This window comes from Achroia grisella, unplaced genomic scaffold (genome assembly GCF_030625045.1).
Source record: "Achroia grisella isolate CSIRO2021 unplaced genomic scaffold, CSIRO_AGI_Agris_v1 utg25583, whole genome shotgun sequence".
In the NCBI taxonomy this organism is placed as follows: domain Eukaryota; kingdom Metazoa; phylum Arthropoda; class Insecta; order Lepidoptera; family Pyralidae; genus Achroia; species Achroia grisella.
In genome coordinates this window covers 7,955-20,770 of record NW_026712746.1, presented here as the reverse complement: position 1 = coordinate 20,770, position 12,816 = coordinate 7,955, and the positions used below count along the sequence as shown (strand labels likewise).

General features: G+C 38.0%; 1 protein-coding gene and 1 long non-coding RNA gene across 3 annotated transcripts; one reads left to right on the top strand and one right to left on the bottom strand.

The window, feature by feature from the left end:
* Positions 1-1,326: 1,326 nt before the first annotated feature.
* LOC131842846 (uncharacterized) lies at positions 1,327-4,463 on the bottom strand. Of its 2 annotated transcripts, none has more exons than XR_009357500.1 (4): positions 4,316-4,463; positions 2,787-2,967; positions 2,330-2,403; positions 1,327-1,628 (listed from the first exon to the last, which is right to left on the bottom strand). It is a non-coding gene; the product is annotated as an uncharacterized LOC131842846 (long non-coding RNA). The 2 variants fall into 2 exon arrangements; XR_009357501.1 differs by having other exon boundaries at positions 1,327-1,477.
* A 1,439-nt stretch (positions 4,464-5,902) lies between these two features.
* Positions 5,903-9,447, top strand: LOC131842849 (signal transducing adapter molecule 1). Its single transcript, XM_059191414.1, has 4 exons — positions 5,903-6,126; positions 7,529-8,221; positions 8,579-8,689; positions 8,939-9,447. Exons 1-4 carry the CDS (start codon positions 6,084-6,086, stop codon positions 9,445-9,447), a joined length of 1,356 nt encoding a protein of 451 aa, XP_059047397.1. The 5' UTR covers positions 5,903-6,083.
* The last annotated feature ends 3,369 nt before the right edge of the window (positions 9,448-12,816 follow it).

Here is a 12,816-nt window from a genome sequence, read left to right as displayed (position 1 = left end):
ACCGATCAACGTCGCGAGCGATTTTGTTCGTAATTCGGCTTCTAATCTCTGGTCTGAGAGCACGAATGTTTTTATTTTTGCGCTCACGCTGTTTAGTTATTGTTTTTGTTAAGTTTTTCTTTATGTTGTGTTTGAGGTAATTGTTGGGTATATTGTATATGTGTTATATTGTTTCATACAAACAAAATGGATCCTCAACCAAACACGTCAAGCCAAAGCTTGTCTCCAAGAAAGAAGAGACCACGGACTGCTTTAAGCGTTACCGAAAAACTTATGTGACAAAACGTCTACAAACACGTATTTGAGGAGAAAGCTGCTTCACTATTACCTATTGAGGCTCTCGAAAAAAAAGAATGTATTTCGAAAACAGCTGACGTTTTGGGAATTGGTGTGACCTCAGTCTACAATGTATTAAAAGGATACAAAGAAAATGAACAGTTTAAGTCTCCGGAGAAACGTGGACCGAAACACTGTTTCAAAGATAAATTATTGTCAATTTTTCAGACAGATTTATAATTAATGTCACTGAAAGCGACAATGATTTTTTTATCTTATGATGAATAAAAACAAATTTTGTAATAAGCGAAGTTTTTTATTTTTATTACCTACCTATATTATGTTGTATTTTATACATCTATAGTTTCAACTACATGATGTATTGTAAATAGGACAGTTTTAAAAGTTTCCTCGCAATTTTTTTCTTCATATTTAAAATACTCGGTATTCAGTAGAGGTAGATACTGTAGGAACATAGTCGTTGAAAACTCGTTAATATGTATAAAGCACGGCTAAAATTCGAACCCCGTACCCGATATATGCAGTTCGGCACACTAACTATTCACTAGACTAGACAATCGAGGCAATTCCATTAACTCAGGAGTTTTTTCAATTATTCACTTTGTCACAACACTACTATTTATATTTCATCAAATACTGACAACACAGTAAATGTCAGTTGACTTCGTCTAATTAAAAATACGACTATATATGTTTTAGGTATTGCCACAGATAAGGATTAAAAAATTGCCTATTTGTACTGAAAATTTGAAATTAAGTTTTTTCTTACAAAAATTGTTTCACATAAAACCATGTACCAGTAACTATAATAATAACCGAGTCTAATATATAAATTATTTACTGAATATTCCCAATTCATCCCATTACCAGATAAACAAAACGAATATAAAAAACTGATTGACAAAGTAATTAAAAGCCATTATTTATTAAATAGACTCATTAGAGCACTGATCTCCTTAGGGAATATGAGCAGGGCACTGACACCCTCCGTTGTTAGGAACATTTTAATAAAAGTCTTAAAAGTGTTGAAATAATTTATTACAATATCTTAAAACATCAATTCAATATAAAAACTGAACACTATTGGTATGCACAGAAATTTTCAATTTATGTGATGAATTTGACTTATGCATATTAAACACATGTTCTCCGACTACTGTTTGTACAGCTACTCATCGATCTTGTGCAATAAAATACATTATGAATGGAGTCCACAACTATCCAATTAGTGATTTCCATACTTCTAAGGAAAGGATGGTAAATCCTATTGATTTACCACAGCACATAGTATATTTATTCTAAAACCGATCGGATTATGTATTATTCTGAATCTGAAAAAATATTTAATAACATTTATTTACATTTTATTTGTTAATTTCAAATTATTAATTGATACTATAGAAAAAATAATGCAATACTAAATTTAAAATGTTTTCCAAAACTAAAGAGATCATAATCAAATATATTGAATACACCAGTATACTATGATATGATGATGGTGTAAATAATGGTTAAGAATAGTAAACTAGCATTAATTTATCACAAAAATAATCCCACAATATAAAACTGTACTTATTATAAAAAAGAAGATTAAAATAGCTACATCCTAGGTCTTGCCATCATTTACCATCAGATGAGGTAAGACCAAGCGCAATCCCATTACTAATAATAAAAAAATAGGGATAAGTGAAAAAATTAAAGTTGGATAAAAATCTGTGAATCTTGTACTGTAGAGAACACCTGGTAATAGGGGGGAAGGGGATTGTTAGCAATGGGAACTAGTAACTCCTATTGCTAGCAATGTACCATGTTAGGTCGACCTCCACATGGTTCTCCCTGGAAACCATCATGATGAATTCTTGGTGAATTTGTCACGATGGGCTAACTGACCTGACTTCATGCTCATCTTATCATCCTCCACTGGTGCCCCGCCAGCGTAAACCGTTAGCGCAGGTGGGTGCACCATTCCATTATCATACACAAAAAAAAAACACCTGGTAATAGAGTTATATTAAAAAAATTTAATACATACCTGTGTATGTAAATGTCCAAAAAATAATGTATTGAAACCATCCTTTATTGATAAGTATGCTTCACTGTCCCCTCCTGATAAGCAAATACACATACAATCAATAAACAGTGTATTCAAAAAAAGATCAGATTGTTTCTCAACCACTTTCATTCAGTGAATTAGAAACAGTACTGCAGTCCTAGAAAGACACTGGATGGATTGGACTGGACTCTAAAGTGGTTCAATATTGTATACAAACAAAATATGTATACAATCAAAATCTTCCTCAATATTTATGACAAGCCACCAGATCATAATTCCTACACACCCATTTCTATCTTCAATACATGATGGTGTCATGTATTGACAAACTGTTTAAAGACACTCGTGTAACATACACACTGTGTGTATGTTACACGAGTGTTTTTAAACAAACAGTCCTACTGAAAACATTTCAATTTTTACATATAATACTTACATCAACATTTCACCTTCATAGTATTACTTCTCAATTTGCTGATTTCATAACTCTTTCCATAGCCCATCTTTAACAGTGTTATGTTTCTTAGATATCCAGGTATGTAGGTGCATTTGATAATGTGGACCCTTCATGATTCACATTTTGATGGTTGATTTGGTGATGTTGTCATACCAGATACCTGGAAATATATATTTAATTTTCTTTACGAGAGAACTATGTAGATAAAGTAATAATAATAATAGTATATCAGAACAATTAATATTCTTGAAAAGGCATCATATTTACTCACAGGTTACGAACAATTATCATACTCTTTCATATAATACCCAGTGGCTGACCCGCAAATTTTGTTTTGTCATATAAATTAACATGCTAATGCTAGTAGTGACGAGAGAGATAAAGTTATTATTGTCTAACTAATTACATAAATAACAATAATGGGCATACAATTTAACGAGTTTGATATAGCACATGGGCGTTGGCAAAATTATATAGAAAGGCTAGGTTTTTGCTACAAAGCCAGTGAAATTGAAGAAGATACAAAGAGAAAAGCGAATTGATTGGTGGTCTGTGGCCCTGAACTATATGATTTAATAATTTCTTTGATATCTCCAAGTAAAACAAGTGATGTGACTTTCTCTTTTATTGTGGCCATTTTGAATAATCACTTCCATCCAAAACCTAATGAAATTGTAGAATCATATAAATTTCACACAAGAAATCAAGAGAAAGGTGAAATGATAAAAACTTATATTGATCAATTACATAAATTAAGTATAGGTTGTAATTGTGTGTAGAATATTAGATAAAGATATTCTGAAGAAACTGTTTCAACAAAGGCAATTAACATTTGAACAAGCCATAGTAGTTTTGACATAGTATTATCACAGGAAGCTGCAAATTTCGATGCAAATATTATCACACCATGTAGTACAAATACTCCAGTACTCGACACAATAGTGACAATGGATATTTACAAAGTACCCACATTAGTACATAACAATCACTATTAAATTAAATAGAGGTTTATGGTAGAGGGTGAAAAATTAGGGTTGTGTATATTCATATACAGTATATATATTCATGTAAGTATTAGATGAATATATATATATGCATCAAACTTATTAAATTTCTTAAAATATTAAATATACTTATGGCTATGTAAAATAGGGTACATCCTATTCTCAGAGATACAGAACATATACACGGTTGTTAGAAGGAGGTTTTTAATATTAGGGACTAGGACTCCCCATTACTAGCACTGTACCATCTCAGGTCAACTTCAACGCAGATCCCCTGGAAACCAAGTGATTTCATCACAATGGGCTAACTGATCTGACCTCACATTCACCTCTAAAGTCTAAAAATTGTACACAAAATGTCCTCACTTCAATGATGATGAAGAAATCAATTATACCATACTCAAATGTAGGAAATATGAACAAGGAGAGAAACCCTAAATAGTGCCCGTGACTTGTGACAAGGGTGTAGGTTTAAAGGGTCCTTTTAGATGCATTAACACTCACCTACACTACTTGTGGTATCATCCCAGTCCCAACCAAATCCGGGATAAACCTCCAAGACTTACAATATTCACAATTACATTTCTCTCATTTGTTAGAGAATAACACCACACGCAACGCACCAACCCCCAACTCTCGCTACGTCAGTTCAGTCCATCCATCAATCAATCTACTTGTCAATGTCATAAAGATTATTTAGGCTATGGCCTCTGCCGTGTCATTTGGTTACTGGAAACATGAATTGACAATGTGTAATGACATTACCATTTTTAATTAATGGTGCCTCACACGATAGATAGATAATATGATGTCTTTTTATCGTTGTTCTGTTTATTCTTTAGGAAAAGTAAAAGAGACTGTGCCCATAACTTTTCTCATATTTTTAAATTTCTTAGTTCATTTCATGTCTTGAATTATTGATGAAACTCGTAAAATTTCACTAAAGATGCTATGTCTATTTAGTGAAATTAACTATATATCTGTTTTTTTTTTATCTTGAAGACAAATTTGACATTATCTATATTGCCAGCTTATTGTGAATTTTTAAATAGAGTTATGGCACTATCAGAAATTAATACCTATTCATTATGTGTTGGTGTTTGTTTAAACCGCATTAACACAGATTTAATAAAGTATAAGTACCTCTTTATAATTGACTGTTGTAGCAAATAATACATTTTTTTATTTAATATATACTACATGTATATATTAATTAAAAAAATGTATGTATATGTATTTCACTAAATAAAGAGCAACTGGTTTTTTTATTGTAGCGCGATGATTGTAATTTCACCACCGTAGTGTTATATGTATATGATTTGATGAGGTGTTGCTACTTAATTTATTGTTTACTAGCTACTCGCCCCGGCTTCGCCCGGGTGTACATGTTGTATACATATAAACCTTACTATTGAGTCACTCTATCTATTAAAAAAAACCGCCTCAAAGTCCGTTGCGTAGTTTTAAAGATTTAAGCATACATAGGAATGGACAGACAGCGACAGCGACTTTGTTTTATACTATGTAATGATTGTAGTATGTAGATAATGTACAAGTAGAAGAATTGTACTATTTGTTGTACATTAGTAACTTTATTGGATAGTATGTAGTACATAGTTGATTAGACATTGTTTATTAAAAACACGAGCGCTAAACGCGGAGTCTTTATTGGAAATGACTTTACACTAGACTTAAATCTATGTTATCTGGAGATGTACTAATGAATCGATGGTATCGAGTGTTGAAAGAAATATTACAAGTGTAGGCATATTATAAACAAATGACCTTCGAATGGTAACAATGTTAGTATTGTACGACTGATTGAAATGTATTTAAACGGTGGCGGGCCAGCGGCAGATACATCTATAGCTATGATATCGGAAAGATGAACTAATCACTTTTTTTTAAAATACTGTATATACGATAACCTTAAAAATGTATTTCTGTGTTGTATAAACATCGACAGTATTGAATATACTAGTATACGTACGTAAATGTTAAAAATATGCTGTGGAGACGTCGTGTAAAGCTTAAAAACTAATATTCTCAAATAAGCTTGACTCAAAAGGATATGAATCCAAAGTCGTAAAACATAATAAATAAAAAAACTGTCATCGACTGCCGACTCAAGTATTTTTGACAACCAAAATTCTTCTTTGTTTTTCTCATATCATATTGTCTAACAATTGTAATTGGTTTCAAATTTACATTTTATCTTCAATAATCGTTTATCCAAGATTCCGTTTAAATGAGAGATAAATAAACCTTTATTATGGGTTTGTTTAGTAATTCTTCACCGTTTGACCAAGATGTCGGTAAGTATTTGTTTTCTAACACACTATCAATAATCAAATTAAATTTATAGGAAATTAACTTGCACATAGTTAAATATTACAAAATTGAGTACCAGATATTCAGCAGACATTAGGCTCATACGCTAATATCTGCTGTTCTATCGCACCCTTTTGAAGCTGTCGATGAGTCACTTGAAAACAAGATGTTTATCAACAAAAGTGCTTCACAAAGAAATGTTTCTAGATCGACGCCTATGTCATCAACTAGAAATGTACATATTAAGTACTAGTATTGTATATCACACAAATATTTAGCCATTAAGACTTGTGCACATGAATTTTTTTTTAATAAGTACATTAACTAAGTAAGTACATTACTTGCCCAGATATTTTCTTCTGTTTCCAATTTTACTCACATTGCATAAATGATTATTAATGAATCACGTACTACTGTAATTTTGCTGTTTAATCTGTAAATCTGTGTATACAGTATGATTAATATGGTGCCTGACATCTGCTGATATATATTATAAATTATTAAGGATTATTTTTAAAACCTTCACTACTAGAGGTGATAAAGTGTAACATGTTGTTCTTGTATGCCCACACTATTACTAGACTATTTACCTCAAAATTCTATCAATAACCTAATGTTACAATGTACTTGTATACTGTCCAACTGAGAGGTTTGTGTATATTGTATGCTGTGAACAAAATCTTTTGTTTTATATTATATTTGGTGTCTGCTTTTGTAGCAACTATGTATATTGTTATTCCGTTGAAGGTGTAAAATATGGCAGTAAAATTGCAGGCTATTGAGGTTTGACATCTCAGTTTCACAGAATACATGAGGGGTATCAGCGGGAGCGGGAGAGGGTATTAGCGACGATCACATGATGACTTAATGTTCTTAATGCCGTTACTGTCCCTGAGTGTTGCAAATCTCAGGGATGGTAACTAATATGAGTTGGTAATATGATATATTTAGCATTTGATGGGCTCTTAGGCTTTTTTATATTAAAATTTTTTAGCATTCGAATTAATATTAATAGTAAATTTTTTTCAAATGGATACTAGTATTGATGATATACCTCTTTGTATAGTATGTGTGTAGATGTTCTTAAAACGTAGTAAATTATAAATATCTTACATATATAATTTTGTATATTTTTTTCTAGTAAAGATTGCAAATTACATTGTATGTGGAGTAGTCTTTGTCGATTTATGTTATATTAAGGGAAGCGATACACAGGTGTAATTATGATGTCTCAGATTTTTTTTTTATAATAATTTGTAGAGTTAAGTATATTACTTTTCTGTAATATTAGCAGTTTATAGCCAAATTTCTGATATTCGGGCACGTAACTTTATAATCGTATACCACAATAACGTACACGCGTACCTCGATATGCGTCGGGCGCAGAGCGGGCGACCAGCGAGAACAGCACGAGCGAGGAGTGGGGCCTGATCCTGGAGATCTGCGACCGCGCCGGCGCCACCGCCGCCAGCGCCAAGGACTGTCTCCGCGCCGTGCTGCGCCGCCTCGCGCACCCCGACCCGCACGTGCAGGTGCTCGCCGCCACGCTCCTCGACGCCTGCGTCGCCAACTGCGGCCGCACCTTCCACCTCGAGGTCGCCTCGCGCGACTTCGAGACAGAGTTCCGGCGGCTCGTGGCGCGCGCGCAGCCCGCCGTCGCACAGCGTCTGCGCGCGCTGCTGCGCAAGTGGGCCGAGGGGGACTTCCGCGCCGACCCCCAGCTAGACCTCATCCCCTCGCTGCACGCCAAGCTGCGAGCCGAGGCGGGCGAGGCGCCGTCCGCCGCCGCCGCCGCCGCCGCCGCCCCCGCCCCCGCCGCCGCCCCCGCCGCCGCGCAGCGCGAGCAGGACGAGCTGGCGCGCGCCATCGCGCTGTCGCTGCGGGAGGCGGGCGCGGGTGGTGCGGGTGGTGCGGGTGGTGCGGGTGGTGCGGGTGGTGCTGGAGGTGCTGGGGGTGCGGGGGGCGCGGGGGGCGCGCTGTACCCGCGCGTGGAGGCGGCCGCGGCCCGCGAGGTGCGCGCGCTGTACGACTTCGAGGCCGCCGAGGACAACGAGCTCACGTTCCTGGCCGGAGAGATAGGTGAGCCCGCCACCCCCGACAACATTAATAGTAGACGGCTCGCTTAATGATAACGGGTACCAAAAATAAAATAATATACCTTAAAAATTAACTAAAAACTAATTTATACTGAAATATATCTTATACATTTCTATAATATTTTTAAATCGTGTATTTATTATCTTCCTAATTATCGGTTCTCAGACACACATCACTTTTCAATCGTAGTCCACAGTTTAATATATAACCGTATGACACCAGCAGTGTGCGCCAGAGATAATATAATTTGTCTCTTTTAAAAATATAAATAATATTGAAACTAATATGTGCATATATATATATATATGTCAAATGACTATGGTTTTCTTTTATTCACAGTTCATGTGACCGATTCGAGCGATCCAAACTGGTGGAAAGGTTACAACGAGCGTGGCGAAGGATTGTTCCCAGCAAATTTTGTTACGTCTGATTTAACGGAACCACGTGCCGGTATTATTGCTTTTGTTTTTTTTTTAATATATTTCAGTTTTACATAATTGATAATCAACGTTTTGTTTCTTGAATTGTTTTCTACATTGAACTATGAATCATTTCATATCGCCGAGGAAGTGTACTCGTATTAAATCTTACTGGAATATTTTATCGAAGCAATAGAATCGAACCGAGTGTGATGTTTGTATTTATTTGTAGTCGTTTTTGAAACGTGTCGTCGTAATAGTTGGATGTAATGTGTGACAGAGGAGGCGGCGTCGTCGTCGCCGCCGGCGGCTGCGGGTGCGGGGTCGGGGTCGGTGGCGGGGGCGGCGGAGGTCTCGGACGAGGAGTGCGTGTCGGAGGAGGCGATGGACGCGGCGCTGGCGCTGCTGCTGGAGGCGGACCCGGAGGCGCGCGGCGCGCGGGACGCGGCGCTGGAGCGGCTGGAGGCGCGCGTCACGGCCATGGGCCCGCGCGTCGACCGCCGCCTGCAGCGCGCCGACCGCCGCCACGCGCGCCTCACCGCGCTCAGCGCCGGCCTCGTCGACGCGCTCAACCTCTACCACGACCTCATGCGCGCGCCGCCCCACGCGCACCACGCGCCCCACGCGCCGCACGCGCCCCACGCGCCCCACGCCCTCCACGCGCCCCACGCGCCCCACGCGCCCCACCCGCCGCTCGCGCCCCACGCGCCGCTCGCGCCGCACGCGCCGCACGCCCACTACGCGCCGCCGCCGCCCAGGTACCCGACGAGCGCGACCGTACATTACTGATCTGCGATTGCAGAATGACTTATTAATTATTGTATGTACGTTTTGTTATAATCGTTAATGGCCGCGTCGCTGCAGGTGCTGATCCCGAGCCGCGGCCGGCTGGCTGTCGTCGTGAGACGTCCGCTCCCCGGAGGCCGACGCGACCGTCGGTCCGACGCCGACGGCCGGACCGATATATCGAATCGAATGATATCAAGAAAATCTATGAAACCGCGTCTAAATTCCACGACGCGACGTCGCGTTATTTATTTATAAAGTTACCGATCGACGGAGCGCCGGTACTAGACTCGGTGCGATTCATTGTCACGAATCTTGTCATTGCATTCCTATATATAACTAAACGATGCAGCTAGCTAGATATTTGGTCATTCTGATTTAATTCCACCAGCTGATATTGTATATTGTATACTATGCATGTACCGACATATATATTTATTAAATACGACACTTACAAGAAAAATAAATAAAATATTATTATTAGATGATTATAATGTAAAGCGTATTTTAGTTTAGTCGTGATAATATATAATCTGTTATTGTTTTCGTTTGTACGCCATGTAATAAATAAATTTTAATGTAAGTATATTACGCTTGTTTCTTTTTATAATACAGTCAATTTAAGGGGGAATACAGTTTTGTTTTTTTTCCTATTTCTTGTCCTTTTTTATTTTTTATTTTATTTCTTAACCTTATTTTAATGACTGACATTCTTGAGACATGATTATAATGTCTAGTCATAGCCTGGTTTTTTTTTTTTAATTTCTAGACAAAGTTTTTTTAGTAGTTTTAATAATAATTTCAACTAAATGAAAAAAAAAAACCTTAAAAGGTGGTCTGTAAATTAGAATAGTTTGAATGAGAAGGACGGGACGGGAGAGGCAGGGTCCAGAATATCAGTGTAGCGGTAATAATTACACGACAGATTACACAGTCAGACTTGATGACACAACACTTATTATCAAAGTGAAAAGAAATACAAACGATTTTAATAATAATAAATAGTGCTCTTGAGGATGTGCTTAACTGTTTTACATCAAATAATGTAGCACTTAATTCAATGAAAACAAAATGTGTTTAATATTCTTTACCAAACAAATAACTAAACTCGTAACGAATCATCGTGTTTTGGACTTTGTTGGTGAGATGAGTTCTTTTCTTGGTATTGTAATAGATAATAGATTGCAATGGGGTACACATATTTATATTGACACTTAGACCAAAAGACTTAGCTCGGCTGCATTTGCTATCAGAAAATAAAAATAAGACACAACGGGGAGAGGTTTCCAGAATGGTTGGAGGCGTTGGAGTGGCTATATATCTTTGCTGTGATATTCCCTACGAAGTGGTAAATCAATCTTCTCCTATTCATAATGGCTCTGAACATTTATTTATAAAAAATTTTTCTAAATCGCGCTAAAGTTCTGGTGGGTGTTTATTACAGCCCATCCCTTCATGTTAATTATTTTGACTCCCTCGAAAACGTAATTTCTGAATTGAGACCCCATTTCGACCATCTTATTATAATGGGCGACTTTAATACGTGCCTAATCAAAAATGACTGCTGTTCGAAAATGCTTCTATCTCTACTCTACTCTCTTAATCTAAATTCCCTACCCCTGCCTTCTCATTTTCCGCACAATGGTCAACGCCATCCCTTCTTGACCTTGTTATTACATCATCTCCGGACCTAGTTGAATCCCATGGTCAATTCTGTGCTGTTGCATTCTCGAACCACGACCTTATTTATACATTCTTTAAACTCCGTCCTCCTAAACGCCGAAATAAGGTCGTCCTCCGTCGGAATTTTGGTGCCGTGGGCTTCGATGCCTTGCAGAGTGATCTTCATTTTGCTGATTCGAGTCCCATCCTCTCTGCTGCAGATGTCGACTCTAAAGTGGCTGCATTGGAACACCTGATTCTGAGCATCTACGATAACCATGCTCCTGTACAGCAAGTGCGCCTTAAACACAATCCGGCTCCATGGCTAACAATGGAACTGAAAGCTCTGGTTGCGCGGGTTAACTAGTTCCATATAGAGTTCTCACACTAACTGTCAGAGAACGCCATTCTCCATACAACATGTTAACCATAAAGAGCCCATTACTCCTGTAGTATGTTTATTTTAATTTTTCTCTATGGTATATAAGTAAGGGTTCTCAATCTCACATATGAGTAAACGAGATATAGCCAAGATCAGGTTACGTCGTAGTTCTACTGAAAGTGATGGCCAGTATTACGTTACCTTACGGAATAGGTGTAATAGATTATGTCGGAAAGCTAGACGTAGGCATATCCACCCAAATATTGAAAAGTGCCCTCCCGGTAAGCTCTGGAATTACTTGCGCTGTATTGGTATTGGGAAACGTCAAACCAGGGATGTTAACTTTCCCAATCTTGATGAGATCAATCAGTCCTTTGTTTCTCCCCCTGTACGTCTAAATCCCGTTATCAAACAAGAAACTTTGGCCTCCCTTCCTAACTCCCCCTCATTCACATGACGGTCCTTTCACATTGGGAGAAATATCTGTCGATGAGTTCCTAAAAATCCTAAGTTCAATCAAGTCTAGAGCTCTCGGCAGTGACGGTATCGGATTTGATATGATTGATCCCAATAAGAACTTACTAGCTCCTCTTATTGTGGACATTCTGAACTGCTCCTTATCTACTGGTACTTTTCCTTCTTCGTGAAAGAATGGTCATGTTATTCCTCTTCCGAAGACATCTCACCCATCCTCTATCTTTCGTATATATCTATCCTCCCATTCCTCTCCAAAATTCTAGAACATTTTGTGCTTATGCGGCTACCAGTATATATCGGGGTTCCGGAGCGCACACAGTACGGTTACTGCACTTATCAAGATCACTGTTGACATAAGGCACAATATTCAAAATAAAGATGTGACAGTTTTTGTTTTACTCGATTTCACTAGTGCCTTTAACTCAGTTGAATTTGACCTGTTGCTGGCTATCCTCTGTTTCCTGAACTTTTCCTCTCCTGCTCTCTCCTGGTTTAGATCTTACCTGTTTGGCCGGCGTCAGCTGGTGAAAGTTGATGATTCCCGCTCCAACTGGGCTAATGTTCTGGCTGGGGTCCCACAGGGTGCAGTATTATCACCTATTCTTTTTGCACTTTTTTTAACGGTATCACGGCCTCTCTTCCTCTTCTTTTCATTTATACGCTGATGACCTTCAGTTATATACCGCTGCTCCTATTGACAATATAGCTCGTGCAATCAACAATATAAATTACAATCTCTGCACCATCGCTGATTGGTCTCAAAAAATCGGTTTATTAATTAATGCAGCGAAGTGTCAAGCTATCATTGTCGGCAGTCACCACTTCATCTCAAGCTTACAATCTGTCCACAT